Below are 17,710 nucleotides of genomic sequence, written 5' to 3'. Positions count from 1 at the left end.
CATGCGTATTTCGATCACCGGATTTTTACGAGATGGGTCACACTGAGGTCACTTTGCATACAGAAAATATGTCAGGGAATTGCTTCCTGGAAGGAAGCAATTAAAAATAAAGTAAACTTATTCTAAATATGAACAAATTAAAGAATTTTCTTCAGAAAAATGTATATGTTCATAAGTTTTATAATGAAAAGTATTCATTGAGTTATAAAAAACATATGCATTATATTTTTTTAATTTGAGGTTTCTTATGACTTTAAAGATTATCTTTTAAACAGATATTACCATCCCTTCAAAAGTAACCATATATACATGTCATACATGAAGAAAAAATCAACCAAAAGTATTGTGTAAAAACTATGAAATAAACTTGTATCGAAAAGGAAATATAGTTATGCTTCTAGAAAATGAAGCATTAACTTGAAATTGCAGTAGTAAAACACTTTTGAAACTATCTTTCACAGTAATAATAGTAAAGGCATATTTTTGAAGCAAACTTGTCTTTCAGCTTGGTTTCAGACATCATTGGTGTTACAGGTTAATAATTATATTTCTTTCATGGATGATTAGTTATGCCATGTATGTTTATGCATGCAAAATATCACTTTATTAATGAAATTAAATTAATCATAAACAAATCATATGGTTGAGTTGAAATAATGAAAAAGGTGTGATTTTATCAAAATGTCAAATAAGGTGACACAACAGCATATCCAATTACCAATAAGGTCAATAAGGCAGAAAAGTCTAAAGTAAAATAAGCAAAATTTTATCTACAATTTGGAATAATTTAATTTTTGATGTAACGCATCTTCTGATTGGCTGACATTATTTTGAAACCAGCCTATAGACATAATTTAGTCATGTGACCGTGACGTCATCAACTTTTTTTTGTGGTTTTTTACGGTTTAAATGGAATTTAGAATTAAATTATAAGAAATGACTGTAATATTTTTTCTGTCTATTTGAAATATTGACATAAAAAATGTGGTGCACACTGTTAAATAACCTGCTACATGCATTATTCAGTGTGCACCACATTTTTTATATCAATATTTCGAATAGACAGAAAAAATATTACACTCACTGTCATTCCTTAAATAATTTATTTATTTCGTATTTATTGAAATTATTCATATTCCTGGTGAGGAGAGTCACTAAGAGACCATTTATATAAAAAAAATTATTATGGGGTGTTCAATTTAATACATTAATAGATTTAGATTTTTTTAAAACCATCTATACCATCAAATATATAAACCAATTTAATCTAATAGAAGAAACAATGTCATCTTATCTATTATTTGTTGGTGGTCAGAGGTATACAAACTTTAAAGTCCAAATAAATTAAATGGTCCATCACTAACAAGACCTTTTCATACAAACAATATTTAACAGTGGTGCACTGATGTCAACACATAATGATCAAATCAACAGGCCAAGCAAATAATATTTTCAGGTTTCAACATAAGAAGACATGATGGGAAACTCTATAAATATCTTCTATCAAAAATTGGGTTGATAGTACAAAATCCGTTTAATTTATTCACAACTTTTTGGGACTCGAGATGGTTTAGGGCTTGACATACATGTATTGTATAATTATATCGGCACTTGTCCATTATTGGAGGATGCATCAGTGGTGGATCCAAAATATTTCTATAGGGCTAACTAAGCAACCAAATGTTTCCCTACAAAAGGGAGCCTGTACCCCTCCCCCTAAATCTTCCTCTGTGCATGCATGTTGTCCTCTAGATGTCTTTGGGTTATTTTGATGATTGCTGTCTCATTAACAAAAAGATGAATACATTCTACATTTCTATTTTTAAAGTCAACTTGTATTTCTATAGTAACCTGTCATATGAAAATGTAGCTGGCCCAATAAGACCTGTTTTAACTCAAAAGGTTTGAAACGTGACCTTATCAAAGAGTTTCAGGAGTTGATATATGCTGTTTTCCTTATGTCTCCCCTATATTCAGACTTTCAAATTACTAAGTACTTTTAAATACTAATAAGACTTAGAGGTCAGTTCAGACTGTAACATTCAATTTTCAAATGAAGATGATCGAATATTTTCCACATGAATATCTTTTTCGATTGACTTCAACAACAAATTTGGTATAATATCAATACCACAGCATTTGTTTGTAGTGTTCGTCAGTACTAAGGGTACAGTATAATATTACAAAAGACTATTCAATTTGGTCTCGAACAAAACTATACTTTTGAAATATTTAACTATCAACAAATATTTGAATTGCCTATGTAGCAATGTGTATTAATTGAAGTTTGAAAACCCTTCTTTTGTCTCCTATGCAATTAGTTCATTTAATTTATCTTGTTAGAACTTGATTATTTAAATATTTAAAATCTCCCACTGTACCAAATACATTGTCATGATAATTAAACTAATGCGGTTTAATTAAAATCATCAATTATTACACAAATACAATATTGCATGATAGTCATTGCATGATGGACTAAAATTTCAAACGGAAATTCATAATAATTTTCACATCAATAGACATAGGAGACAAAAAGGCTTGAACAGTGTGTTATTTGCATATTGTTTTGTGATTTCATTGTCAACACTTCAACAAGGATGAGCCTGAAAGGCAGTGGTGAAGGGGGTAGCACTGAACGACTCTTTAAAGATTCTGGATACTACCATGGTGACTCACAATCACACAGTACATCAATAGATGAAGAAATTCATACTTCTTTTTCTTCAATGTCAAGTTCACAGAGGTCAGCTGCCAGTGGGGTAAGTTCAAAATACCCAAAAAAAAACATATGATTCACTGGTCTCTTTTAAAATCTTCACTACCAGTAGGTATAATACAGAGTAACATGAACAAGACATCACATCAATATTCAGGTAGCACACCAAACTGTCAGCCTAAATGTAACTTATTTTTGAAGAGTTTTTATCAATGGCAAATCTTTTTTTTTTCCTTTTATACCTGTATTAAATGTTGCTGCAGTCTCCCATGCAACTCCATTTGACTTTAATATGAAAAAAAGGTCCTCTCCCCACAAGAACCTATGAAAATTATGTGTAATTTAAAATAATCATAAACAAAAGTCTTGGCTATGAAATAAAAGTTTGTTCGATGATGGAAACAATATCTCGTTTTTCTCCCAATATAACTCAAACGGAATGTGAATATGTGTGGTACCTTTAGGACACATTTAATGCTAAATGATTAATTTATTGTGGAAGGGAGAGAACTGATACACAAAATAAGGTCTTCTCATCTAATAGTATAGATATACTCTATATTGTAGGCAATAATAGATTTAGTGTGTATTTTCAATAAAACTATAACATGTATAATGTCCTTTTAAAGTGCATTTGTACTATGATAAAATGTGCTCGAAAAGAAAATTCCCTACTTTTTTGTACTAACATTGATTATACACACTTAAGGCTATTCAACATTATATCAATTCCATGGATATACAATATGACAATAACATATTGATCTTTAATAAGCTTTTTCTTGATAAATAAGCCTTCAGATATTTAGTGCAAATGTCTGATTTATTACATCATTGATGCTTTATACTACAATATATAAACTGGGTCGAGAGCACGATTTTTCTAAAATATTTGTTTACTTTTTGTGTTTGAAAAGAGATCATAGACTTACAAAAGTGTTTATATTATCTGATTGAACCTTCAATATAAATGCACCCAATCACCAAATTGTGCCTTGAATTGGTGAATAGATAGATTTCAATATGATGTAATATGAATTTGAGTTTATCTCCTTTAGCTGCCATTTGGAAGTGTAAATGGTTTATTTTCTTAATTGATTTACCTAATAAAAACATGGTATAAACAAGTCTTAAACAACATATTTACTAGATTATACCAACAAATTAAGCAAAACCAAAAAATATTTATCAAAAAATAACTTTTTTCTGAACTCTAGCAGCCATTATAATAAATCGAAATTTGCCTGATTTATGAAGAAGGTAGTACATGTACCCTCCAACATGGCAACAAATTGGAAATAACTCTTGCTCAAATTGCATCAAATTGGTTAATCTTACACTTTCTGCTACATTTTTCCCATATCAAGTATTTCACCTTCATGGATTTTTTTGTTAACTTAATACATCTTTTTTAAAGATATATATAACTTTTCCTAAGCTGCATATCAAAATATGCACATGTTAATTTCCTTTTATGCTGTATTTTGAGACACTTGTAACTTTCATAGCTATTTTTTGCAACATTACAGTGCCGGATCCAGGGGGGTTCCGGGGGTTGGAACCCCCCTTTTTTTTTGGCTGATCAATGCATTTGAATGGGAGCATATAGTTGGAACCCCCCCTTTACTCTGGGTTGGGAACCCCCCCTTTTTAAAATGGCTGGATCCGCTACTGCATTATAAGATAACTAATTAAATTTTTATAAAAAACAATCTCTTTAACCATGCAGATAAACAAAATATTCTGTGAAAATAAATTGTCTCCTTTTGACAGTCATATAGTAACTTTGTACAAGTATTTCTTTCAAATCAAATGTAAAATCAAATTAGTAATGCTTAACTTGAGAACAATGGATTTGCACATGTATGCAATTCTTTTGACAATAGAAAGTGTATGTGGGGTTGATCACAATTTAAACTTGCAACAAAATCTCCATAGGTATGCTCATAAATTACGATATCGTAATACTATAATAAGTGCAATAACTGCATGACTTCACACTGCTTAGACTTGCAGAAACAATGTAGGATCACATTTAATTCCTGTTGATTTGATACTATTGATTTTGTCAACAATGAATTGCAATTTCTGATTTACACCTTAAATACCTACTGATTAAATTCTGGTTTTCCTAATTATGTGAATACAGGAAAACTATTCCAAGAACCTATAATCTATAGTTTTATTTATTTTTTTAACAAATATATATGCATGTAAAGGTCTGTTAACTCGTATGAATTAAATTAATAAGAAATGAAAGTCTTAACAAATAGTCACAACATCTACCTCAGAACTTGTAGTTTCTCTTTTAAAATCAGTCAAATACATCAGACTCAACACAACCTTAAATGTCTTGCCTGCATTTTGCTGACAAATGAACCATGAAAATGAGGTCATGGTAAAAAAAATCTGTCAGACAAACATATATTCCTCAGAATCATTTCATACACCAAATATAGTTGACCTACTGCTTACAAACATGAGAAACAGACCAGGCCTATAATCAGGAAAATTTAAACTTGATCAGTGATCCATGAAATGAGGTCAAGGTCAGATGATCCCTGTATGATGGACATTTATATATCTTGCTAGGATCCTTTATAGCAAACTTAGCTATGTATGTGACAGTGTTGCAGTTGCTTAAAATGTGGTCAAGGATAATTGCCAATTTACATATGACAGAGGGAATCTGTCTTATACCTAAGGCATCTTTATACAAGGAATGGACCGTTATAGGGTCTTCTTTCATCTGAAGCATAAAGCTTAATACAGAGAGTTACATCTTTGCTAGCCAAGGATTAGAATTCACTCCCCTCCTCTCCACAGGGGAGGGGGAGTGGATTATAACCCTTGGCTAGGAAAGATGAGATTGCAGTTGCTTAAAATGTGGTCAAGGATAATTGCCAATTTACATATGACAGAGGGAATCTGTCTTATACCTAAGGCATCTTTATACAAGGAATGGACCGTTATAGGGTCTTCTTTCATCTGAAGCATAAAGCTTAATACAGAGAGTTACATCTTTTCTAGCCAAGGATTAGAATTTACTCCCCTCCTCTCCACAGGGGAGGGGAGTGGATTATAACCTTTGGCTAGGGAAGATGAGAAAGTTAATGCTGCCGCCATTTGTTATCATCAGATGAGCACACCTATATTAAGCATTCTGTGTTCGTAAAAAAACAATTTACTTTGAAAGATTAAAATTTGGAGTTAGCTCATTCAAATTTCAAAGGGATCCAACAAAAAAATAACAAAATTGATTGATTGATTGTTGTTGATATAACGCCACTTTTGAGCTATTTATGTGGCGGCTAGTTTTTATTGGTGGAGGAAGCCTGAATGCAAGTAGAAAACCACAGACCTTCCATAGGAAAACTGACAATCCTAGTCAATTAAGATTGGAATCAAGTGCACCCGCACAAGTGTGGTTCAAACTTACAACATCAGTGTCGACAGGCTAGTGATTACAGTAGTAGAACTACTTAGACCACTCGGCCACCGAGGCTACCAAAATAACAAGACAACAACAAAGTAATAACAGACAACCAGACTGAAGGATGAGCATACATGCAGACAGAAACAAAAATATAATACCATAACCAATTTCAATGCATGGGGTATAATAACATGGCTACATAATGCATTAGTACTAAAATACTAGAAATTCTATAAATTATTCAGAGAGAATTTGATACATTTTTATATACCAGGGTACGAGCTAAAAATGGAAATTAGCAACAAAGTAATTTGAAGATGAAATAGATGAAGTATTATCAAGACTTGAGCTAATACAACTTAATATTTTAAATATATTTTACATAAAAGTTTACTTTAAACCTCTCAAAATTTATTTGTTAAGCATTTGAAAAATGATCCTATTTTGGAAATGGACTAAAAGGCCAAATATTTGTTACTATTACCTTCTTTCCTATATACTTCAAAACAAATTACTAAGTTAACCTTTTAATTCATCTTAAAAGCTAAAGTGACCTGGGTGACATTAATTTTATCTTCAGTTCTTTATTTTATTTTCTAATACATTAAACACATTTGTTGGTAAGCAAAGAGTTTGTGCTACATGTATAAACTCATTTGTCATAATTTCTCAAAACACTTTAAGGCCCATTTCTCATTTCACAAATTATTAAAGAGAAATGACCGACTAAAAAATTTGTTCATGTTGTTTATCGTTGACTATCACACGTCTATTTATATATTTTACCAGGTGTTAGGCTAATATCGTGACGATTAATAATATTACCCTTAATCAAATAAATAAAGTAGATAGTTCCAATTAATGAATGTCTGAATTTAAAAGTAAGTGCTTGAATTCAAAAAGTAAATATGTATATTGTCAAAAGCTAAATCCATTTATTTTCATTTAGCATTTTGGAAATATTTATTTTATTGTGAAGTAAAATATCTTAATTCTTCAAACTGTCAAAGCCTAATACAAAAATCCTCCTTGGTCTTCAGTAAATATAATATTTGTGTATAGTTTAAAACTTTTTGAGACTTTTGTAAATATTGTTTTTATTTTTTCTTCTATTTGATAAAACATCTGACATTTTACAATGTGTGTGTAGCTGAAATCTATATCTTATGCATAAAAGTAGATACATCAACAGTAGACATGTATTATACATAGTACAGGCAGACGTGGATATAAAAATAATGTTATTGAAAGACTAATTTAAATAAAACAAAAACTCTGAACATTTTATTTTCAATAATTGTACCTTTCACTATATTTTTAGGAGGCTTTGTCCTGTATAAAATTCCCTATCACCTTAATGCAACACAAATATATCAGAACTTGTCAAGAAGCTGGTATTAATTGAAAGTAAAAACTATATACTATTGACCTGCTTTAGACTTATTTCAGGCATATCTTAGTAGTTGTTACAATTCATTTCAGGCATATCTTAGTAGTTGTTACAATTCATTTCATGCATATCTTAGTAGTTGTTACAATTCATTTCAGGCATATCTTAGTAGTTGTTACAATTCAAACATTAAGGAGACTGATCTTGCTCATGATTTGGACAAGATAAAAAGCATGCCTATAATAAACACAAAACTTTTCAACTCAGTATGAAGAACAAAATATCTTGAACTATATCAATGTGTATATATCTAAAAACAATTTGAGACTTTGTATTTGACATTTTAAAGCTTAAATTCCGTAGATGGCAATCAATCTTTAATCTGGTCAAAATGAATTGGCTCAAAATGATATTTGCCACATTTTAGCCTTGAGTCAGAAATTGAGAATGTGGTGAAATTTCTACCTGCATGAATTTACCTACATTAAAAATCTGACTATAGACATGTGTGTCTAGTACATAATCATATTAGATTAACATGTTCCTATACAGATATGTATGTTATATTTGCCACTGGACATTAAACACCAATCCATCCATTCATAATAACTTAATTAATCAGAAGTAAGACTGAAAATGTGATTAACAACAATCAAACTGAAAAATTATTTTGTCATTTAAGACTACATGCGATTTTATTTTTTGCGATATTGAGAAAAATCCTGTTTAATTCATATAAAAACTTTCAAAATGCAAGTTTATATTATTGCGTTTATAACCCTGTTGCATTTTTTTTTTTGCAACAATAAAAACATTGCTATAATTTCTAAACTTACAGTAATCTTGCTACATCAATGCAAGTCAGTTAGACGAGAACTATTAATATTATCACTATGATCTTTCTATTGTATCATGATTAAATGAAAATGTCAGAAAGGATGTTTCAGACTCTTAGAGAAAGTTGCTCAGCCAAGCAACTTTGCATACCATATTTCTAGTTAATATAACTTCATGTAATGTAACCTTTCAAATCTTTAACAATAAACTATAACAAAACTGTGTAAGCCCATAAACATAATCTTACTATTAAATGTTTCTAATTCATTAATTCTTAATAGCCTTTCAATTTTTATGTCATTTTAAAAATCTTGTGCAATTTTTATCTTTGCTGAACAAGTTATTTAAATGTTCGCATAGGTTTGCCAAAATTCAACTACATGTACATATATCATAAATTTCTACCACAATATAAACTGGATTGATTAAAGAAAATACATGCACTTTATCTACAATAAATTATTGGGAATAAAGATCTAAGTCAATCTGATTCACAAAACAACTTCAAAAGAAATTCATATGTTCAATCTAAGACCTATATAAACTTTAGTCCATCAAAGATGTTTTTTTTCATAAGTTATTGTTTACCTTTAATTCTTTTTTCAAGGTTAGATGTAATCTGGAATATTGAAAACTTAAATTCAACATAACACTTTTTTTTTGTATTTTTAAGGTCAGAACGGGTACACTTTATCACTTCATTTCATACAATATGTTCTCACCTACCCCAATTTGTAAATTGAGCAGGGCAATACAATTCTATATAGTTTATGTTGCAGTTCATTTCTACAAGTATGCAACATTAATAATAAGTTTAATTATTGAATCTAAAATCTGTTCAAAAAAATTCATTTGTCCTATGTTTTATAATCATGATATTGTGCTATGACATTTGATCAAATCTTTTTAACATCTGAGTCAAAGTTATAAAAGTGAATGCCAGATTAACTTTATACTAAAAGCTCTCAGACTCCAGGAAATCTATATTATGTTGTATCTTTGAGGCAGTTTATTCCTTGTCTAAAGCAGTCTTGTAACCACTATATATCCAAGTTTGGTAACTTTATATTGTTGGACTTGAAAATGTCTCACTGAGATCAACAATAAATCTTCTCTTTGCCAAAGCCAAAAGGTGTTATTTGAACAGACAAATATGTTTGGAGAGTGACTAAAAAACCAGTCATTTTTATTTACCATTTTACAAATAAAAAAACATTACCCTTATATATAAAAATTCTCACATAATGCATATAAATGTACGACATGAAAAAAACATGAGTGGTTGGCTGTTGTCTGCTCTATGGTCTGGTTGTCGCTTTGACACATTCCCCATTTCCTTTCTCAATTTTACTGTTTTAATTTCAAATGATTCTCTTTGCTCTGCAATTTGATTATTCATAAATGATAATTGCTGAGGGTTAATATTATCATGCTGATAGTTGTTTTTAATGTACCCCCCCCCCCCCCCCCACCAGGTGTTTTTATCTAATCCACCTATCTAATAATTAAATGGCAGGTATAAAACAGGTATAGATCTAAACCCTGCAGGTACCCACAATCACTCGATATTACTTTAAATCAATAAATATTGTTGTGTATTATCGGTCTGATAAAAAATAACTAATAGGACTGTGTGTATTGTTTAAAGGGAACTTTTTATTTGGCTATTGGCCATGTGATTCAAGTTTCAAAAAAGACACGACTGGGTGCCCCATGTGAATACTACTGTGACTGTCCCAAAAAAGAATTTCAACTCTACTCATAAGGAAATATTCTCATAACTTTACTACTATCTTTTCATGAATGAAAAATTATAGACATTTAACTGATGATAGCTAGTTTCAAGGAGTATTGAAAAACAATTAGCATCAAACATGGATAGTGAGAATGGGGACCAAAAACAGGATACCAGTAGTGGAAATGGAACAATGCTTGAACAGGATAGTGGTCAGTATGAAAATGTGTCTATGGCAAAAAGTGATAGTGGTGTAGCTGGTGAACCATCACCAAGAACACCACCTAGCCAAGAAACAGATGTAGATACAGGGGCACCAGTTGAACAGGAAGAGGAAGTGATAGAGAGGTCAGAGGTCACAGACACAGTACAATCTCCAGTGCATGAAGATTTTTATTCTGTACCTAGTGAACCAAGGCAAAGTGATCAGTCATACCAATCCATTGACAGTGAACTTTTTTATTCTTTGCCTGAAAAATCTCCAATTTCTTTCAGTGGAGATAGAACTGAGGAAGTAGTGTATGAAGAGCTTCCAGATCAAGCTGACGGAGATGATAAATCTGATGGAGGTGATGAAGATGATGATGATAACATTGGTAGTGTTAGTGATGAGGAAAGCTTTGAAGATGTACCCTCTAAACTAAAGAAATCAGCTGACAGTGATGACCTTATGCAAGGGTATAGGGATGACGGCTCGTCAGATGTCAGTGACATTTTCACTGATGTCAGTGCCGCATTGCAAAGACTAAATCATACTTATGAGAATGTCACTAGTAAACCATCTGACCAGCATGCCTCTCGGTTTGACTCTTTACGATCTAAATACACTCGTCCTAGAACTTACCCTCCCGTAAGAGAACCTGTCTATGCTAAACCAATGACAAGAGATACTGGTTACCAACAACTCTTGTCCAGTAGAGATCACCATCCTTACACAACATACCAAACAAGTCTGCCTGTCTCATTTCGTCAGCAACCCACCTATGCTACTGACAGAGATGACTTATATCCTGATGAGGAAGACAGCAAGGTAGGTGATTCTACCAATAAACAGGGCTTCATAATAAAGTACACTTTCCATGAGAAGGCATTGAATCCTTTCATCTAATAAACAATTAAATTGGTTAACCATGGCACACATAACCAATGTGGCAAAATTTAAAAAAAAATATCATTTACTTGAAAGTGGATGTTACAGGAATTATTCACATTTACTCCTCTCATATATTTATTTACCTAGAGATTATGCTGAAGGTTTGGGATTAATGCTTCATACGTGAATCATACCTGTTTAGTTATATAATGTACTTGTATTTCTTAAATTCTGCTCATTTTTCAAAGAAAATGAAAGGATTTGAAATGTTTAAAATTTCTTAAGATTTTGGTTTTCATCAAGAAAGATCTGTAGTGGTGATAAAGAAAGAAAATACCAAGTTTATAGGTAAACAATGAAGATGCTGGGTAAACACAAAAAAAAAGCATCCCATCAATACAGTAAGCCTAATTGCCATGGAGGTCAGCAATGAGTATCAACAAAGGATGACTGCCTTTAGTTGGGTGAACTTGTATGCTGTTCAAATTTCCTTTGACAAAATGCTGACAAAATAAACCAGTTAGTTCCGAGAATGAATGGCATATCATTAGACTGTTAATCAATATGAAGTATTCAGATAAGAAGACACACCTGAAAGAACCAGTCGCTCAAAATATGCTGACTTTTTTATTCAATTTCATAATTCCTTCAAGTAATCAAATGCAGGCATTAAAGTACAATAATAATGATTTCCAATTAGAATGAAGAACCTCAAGGTTTTCACCTGATTAACTACCATCCGGTTCTTAACTTTAATCAATATACCTTCCCATAAACCCAAACATAAAAGATCTGCAATAAGAAATAAAATTGAGAGCAAGGCAGAATCTAACTGTAGTCAATACAACTTTTATGCATCTGATTTCATGTCAACAAAACAAACAGCAGTGTTGCTAGCTTTTCTCTATATTTAAATTTTGTTGCTCAATTATCTAATATTTTTTTTTTGCTTCAGAAAGACAATTCTTAGAATATTATTATTCACTGAGAAAAGGTGAATCAATACACAATCTTCTTCTAACTACCAAATGACTTATCCAAACATGTAATTGCAAGATTTCTTGCACAGTCAGAGTTTGAAAAATGGTGGTAAAATTTTGGTATTTTTCAATAGAAATAGTAATAAGGGCAACCAGATTTATTTCATAGACCATCTTGGGGGAAGAAAATCTAAGAACTCCAACAGGATAAACTCAGTCTACGAAGTCCTAACATTCATTATCTATAATTTGCATGTCTAGATCTCAAATTATTAAATATTCTCTCATATTACTCTTTCTTTGAAAACTTAGACCTGTATATTTGTTCAATAAAACATCTGCTTTTAAAAGTAGATAGTTTATTATAAAATGTGCATGTCAAAGTTGAAATTTGGAAGATTTTTTCTTCAAAGGATCTAAATATAGTATGTCTTAAACATAGAAAAGAATTTAATCCGACTTTGACACAAAACATAAGTTTTTATCACCATATTGTAATGTACTATACATTATTTGTTATGTTTAACTAGCTGAAACAAATATTGATATTGGATCAAATGTTTATTTTGTTATATTAACTTGATGATCCATTTAACGTCTGTTTTATTGTTTAAAGAGAGAAGTAAATATTGCATTTATCGGTGAACGAGAATTAAGACTAAAAGGAGTCATTTAATGAATGCAATTTTGAATAATGAAGTGGCTAGCAAATTCTTCTTTTTCCCCATGTACGTGTTAACAACTTAGAAATTCTAGAAGTTAATTGTTTACCCAAACAGATCAGAAATAATTATATAATTAATAAAGTCAAAACTTTTCTGGACAAGGCTGTAAAGTGTCCTATATTTTATAATTACTTAAATCCAATCCATTTGGATTCTGTTGGATAGTTGTCTCATTGGCAATCACAACACAATTCTATTTAAATTACATTGAAGCAACTAGAGCTTGATAAAAGTAAGTACACATTTGTCTATTGCTGAAGGTCAAAGAAACTCCAAATGTCTCTTTGCTTTTTGATTATGGGTTGCTGTCTCATCCATTTGTAAAATTATGGAATAACTTGCCAACTTCAATCTTGAAATAGCTGTGGCATATTGCAAATACAGATATTAGACAATTATTTATTATACTGATGTTGAAAATTATCAAATCACATTCTTATAATTCAGCTAAAGCTACTTAGTGGGTCTCATTGGGATCTAAGCGTGACACGGGATTGCCGACTTTTTGTAAGCATGACACGTGAAAGTAAAATCATTGTACCTTGAAAACGGGAAATGAAGTCTTGTGGGACATGCAAATAAAATTGCATAGTGTAAGCGGGATATGGGAATCTGACAAAACAGTAAGCGGGATCCGTGATCAGAACCCACCTGATGAGACCCACTACTTAAACGTGGCAATTTAATGTATTTGTAAAGATAAGAACTTTTGTCTCCTAATAGGCAGACCGTTCAAGCACAACAAATTGGGATTCAACTGCCTCAAAATATGTGATATTGTCCAATTAAAAACTCTGTTACAAACAAATATCACAAGAATTGATGGTTACATCATTTGCAAATCATCAGTAACTGATCACGTTTAAATCACTTCACTATATACTTGTGAAACACTTTCTGGGGTGCTTTGCAATTACAAACACTGATCAAACAATTCAGAACAAAGATCATTATTTTTTTATTTTTTTTTTACGATTGATTTGAAACTTTATCCAAGAACCCCCCACCTCCCCCCCCTTCAATTAAACTAGCGATGAAAAGTCACTTTCATTCAAATATCTATCAATAGCTCTGTCAATAATAATCAAAACATTCATTGTATTTTTCTATAACTTTTCAAACATGTTTTATGCAAATTTGGCTTAATATTTATCTATGTTTAATATAGCCTTGTAAAGATTTTACCCATTTAAGGTTATGTCTGACATATAAATTAAAACTTGGAATATGTTCAAACTTTTTTACTACAAATTGCATAACAATTCACCTATCTTTTAACATTAATAACGGCTCATAAAACGTCTTTCAATCTGATATTCAAAACACATTTTCCTATGATAATTAAAGTTTGATATGAAAAAAATGAATAATAAAAAATCAGACTTAGCAGATCAATTGAATATACATTATTTAACTGATCTATTTGATAATTAATCGGCAGATCTTGTTTAGATCTAACCTCTAAATTGTCCACACCTGGATTAAGAAATTAATACCTACTGAGCTATTATAAAATCTTGCTCAAACAAATTTAATTGACTGCCCCTTTGAATCATATTGCATGAAAAGTTATTTTCATAATTTGAACTTCAAAATTTTCGATTTGTTGTTGAAAATGTTTCTTTATTAGAAGATTTCCAAAGTAATTAATTACATTAACCGTAATCTGAATATTAAACTTTATGACAAATAAAGTCTGATATAAATTAAACGTCCTGCAGTAATTAATGTTCCTTCATATAGTGGATAAATCAAGATAGCAGATTTTGCAAAGTTTGTGACAGAGAACTCAAAGCTGTTACAAAATAATATGGTATTTTGTTTTATTAAAATATTTTAGGGTTAAGGGGAGACAACTGCATTAAATGAAGTACTGAAAGGTCAAACAAATTTTAAATTCAACTTAAGAAAACAAAAAATGTAATTTTCTTTCCATAAATAACACTAATGCAAACCATGAGGACACATGTTTCTGTACATTTTGTTCTTTCAACTTAAAATGTAATATCATAATCACTTAAAACCAAAACTGAACATTTACCAGTTGATGCAAACTTGACTCAAAAATCAAGCTATGTATTTGTTTTTTTACTGGTTTGCCATCATGTACATGGGAACTTTAACATTAAAAATGATAAGAGTATATGGTTTGTTTTTTTGCAAAATATATTGCACTGTAATACGTTTCTGAACCAATCCTTGGATAAACCAGGAAAGTGTCTGAATGGTTTCAACATTGACTGTTCTCTTGTAAAAAAATGACACAAGATACTAAAAAAACAATCAAAATTCACAAGTCTAAGAAAAAAATGTTTAAAAAGCCAATCAACAGTCTACCAAACAAGTTTGAGCAAGCAGAATCCCTCACCAAAGGATAATCTAAGGTACTCCAGAAGGGTAAGCAGATCCTACTTCATATGTATAATCCATCTTTTTGCCCATTGTAAGTAAAAACTGTGAATAAGTCTTATCTGCTAATTAGGTGATGTAACAATCAAGGAAAATAGGTTGGGTTTGTTGCCATGACAAGTGAAACATATCCCTGGACATCTGTGAAACAGATATTCCATAATGGTCAATAAATCATAAAGGCATAATTAAACTTTCAAAGTTCTGAGTTTAACTTTACCACTAGGACAGCTTTCTTGTAGCAGCAACCCTCTATGTCAGAAGATAATGAAAGGATCAAAAATCTCTAGATTATTGCATCAAAACTTCAATGACTGCACATTTGTCCTGACCAATCAAAATCTTAAATTTAAGGGGTTCTATTTAGACAGATTCTTTAGGTATATCTTGTTTGATAAATATAAAAATAAGAAGATGTGGTATTTTTGCCAAAGAGAAAACTCTCCATAAGAGATCAAATGACACAGAAATTAACAACAGCAGGTCACCATACAGCCTTCAACAATGAGGACAAATAAAGACTGAATGTATCATAAAAACCCTATTGTGAACAAGTCTAAAAAGTAACATGAAATAAATATGATAAATGTTTAAGACAGTTGCTTTAGAAAAAATATTGTCAAAGATATCAGGCTTATAGTTTAGTATGCCTTTAGGTATTTTGTCTGCATAAGATAAATTGGCTGTTTAATAAAATATTGTTACACATTTAAACATCTAAAGGACTACTGGTGCCCTTCAAATACTGACATAAAGTTACATAAAAACAGTATTAAACTTGGGAAATAATGCACACAGCTTACTAGATTTAAAAAAGAAGACAAGTGACCTGATATACTCAGTCAGTACAATAATTTGCAGACTACAAATGTCTGAAGCTACATGAATGTGTTCTATATAAAGATTTCAACTATTGAAGTCCAATATAATTAAAGAAACCTTAAGGTTAAATATATTCTCACTGGGCATGCTGGGGAAATTCTCTGCTCAATCAATGATAAATAACCCAAAGAATTTTTAGATTGCATGGCCAAGCTAATTACATATGACTTTAAATGACAGTTCAATATCTGCAAATTTCTCCTACTGCTTGAAGGAAACACCTAATCTGCTTATCGATACAAAGAATGAATTTGATCACACAACCTTATGTATAGAATTTTCTCCTTAATAACTTTATATAAAGTTATAAGTAGATATAAGAAATCCATTGAAAATACCTTCAACACAAGGTAATTTAAATCTTTCATTTTAATCTAATACATAGTGATAAGGAAAGTGGAATTTTAACAAGGAGCTTTTTGCAGTAAGTATTTTATTCAGAATAATAACATACACACCATTTTTTACTGATCTGACAATGCAATTACAAGTGTTTATTAAAAGGAAAGACAGATAAATGCATTTTTTATAGAAAAGTTTGCATTGCTGGCTAAATATGGTGAAAGGAACATATTCAACTGTTGACTAAAAATCTAAAATAAGTTGATATAATGTAAAAATAACAATGCAAAAAAAACCAACTTTATATAAATCAATCAAAGCATCTCTTTTACTCTAGAATAAGATATAACAAGAATGTGTCCATAGTACACGGATGCCCCACTCGCATAATCATTTTCTATGTTCAGTGGACCGTGAAATTGGGGTCAAAAGTCTAATTTGGCAATTAAATTAGAAAGATCATATCATAGGGAACATGTGTACTAAGTTTGAAGTTGATTGGACTTCAACTTCATCAAAAACTACCTTGACCAAAAACTTTAACCTGAAACTTGCACTGTCCTTTTCTATGTTCAGTGGACCGTGAAATTTGGGTCAAAAGTCTAATTTGGCAATTCAATTAGAAAGATCATATCATAGGGAACATGTGTACTAAGTTTGAAGTTGATTGGACTTCAACTTCATCAAAAACTACCTTGACCAAAAACTTTAACCTGAAACTTGCACTATCATTTTCTATGTTCAGTGGACTGTGAAATTGGGGTCAAAAGTCTAATTTGGCAATTTAATTAGAAAGATCATATCATAGGGAACATGTGTACTAAGTTTGAAGTTGAATGGACTTCAACTTAATCAAAAACTACCTTGACCAAAAACTTTAACCTGAACGAACGAACGAACAAATGAACGAACGGACGGACGGACGGATGCACAGACCAGAAAACATAATGCCCCTCTACTATCGTAGGTGGGACATAAAAAAGATTTCCACTACCACATTTTATTGCCGCATTTTGCATTGACCTTAATCCTGAAAATTAACCTGGCGTTTTACCCAATACATTATGTCCTATGACCTTATTAGGTGATTTATCTTTCTAATGGAGGGATATGCACTGTGCACTATCACTAAGTCACCTCAGTAATAAGGTTAGAATATTTC

At 31.0% G+C, this 17,710-nt stretch overlaps 2 protein-coding genes across 13 annotated transcripts in view; one reads left to right on the top strand and one right to left on the bottom strand.

Annotated features, from left to right (window-relative positions):
- The window catches only part of LOC139501786 (peroxisome biogenesis factor 2-like), a 34,603-nt gene that overhangs the window by 14,110 nt on the left and 2,783 nt on the right, over nucleotides 1-17,710 (bottom strand). The window lies entirely within an intron of this gene.
- Nucleotides 2,567-17,710, top strand: part of LOC139501783 (rootletin-like) — a 96,616-nt gene continuing 81,472 nt past the window's right edge. For 3 of the 12 annotated variants that reach the window (XM_071290939.1, XM_071290935.1, XM_071290937.1), the window contains exon 1: nucleotides 10,145-11,147. In XM_071290939.1, coding sequence (XP_071147040.1) covers nucleotides 10,257-11,147 — 891 coding nt within the window. In that variant the 5' untranslated portion in view covers nucleotides 10,145-10,256. Of the gene's footprint in view, nucleotides 2,763-10,029; nucleotides 11,148-16,502; nucleotides 16,631-17,710 lie in introns of those variants that run through there. The other 9 variants (XM_071290942.1, XM_071290941.1, XM_071290940.1 and 6 more) reach the window with 7 other exon arrangements.

This window comes from Mytilus edulis, chromosome 13 (genome assembly GCF_963676685.1).
Source record: "Mytilus edulis chromosome 13, xbMytEdul2.2, whole genome shotgun sequence".
Taxonomy (NCBI): domain Eukaryota; kingdom Metazoa; phylum Mollusca; class Bivalvia; order Mytilida; family Mytilidae; genus Mytilus; species Mytilus edulis.
The sequence above is the reverse complement of the archived record's forward strand: the minus strand, read 5'-3'. Positions and strand labels throughout refer to the sequence as shown.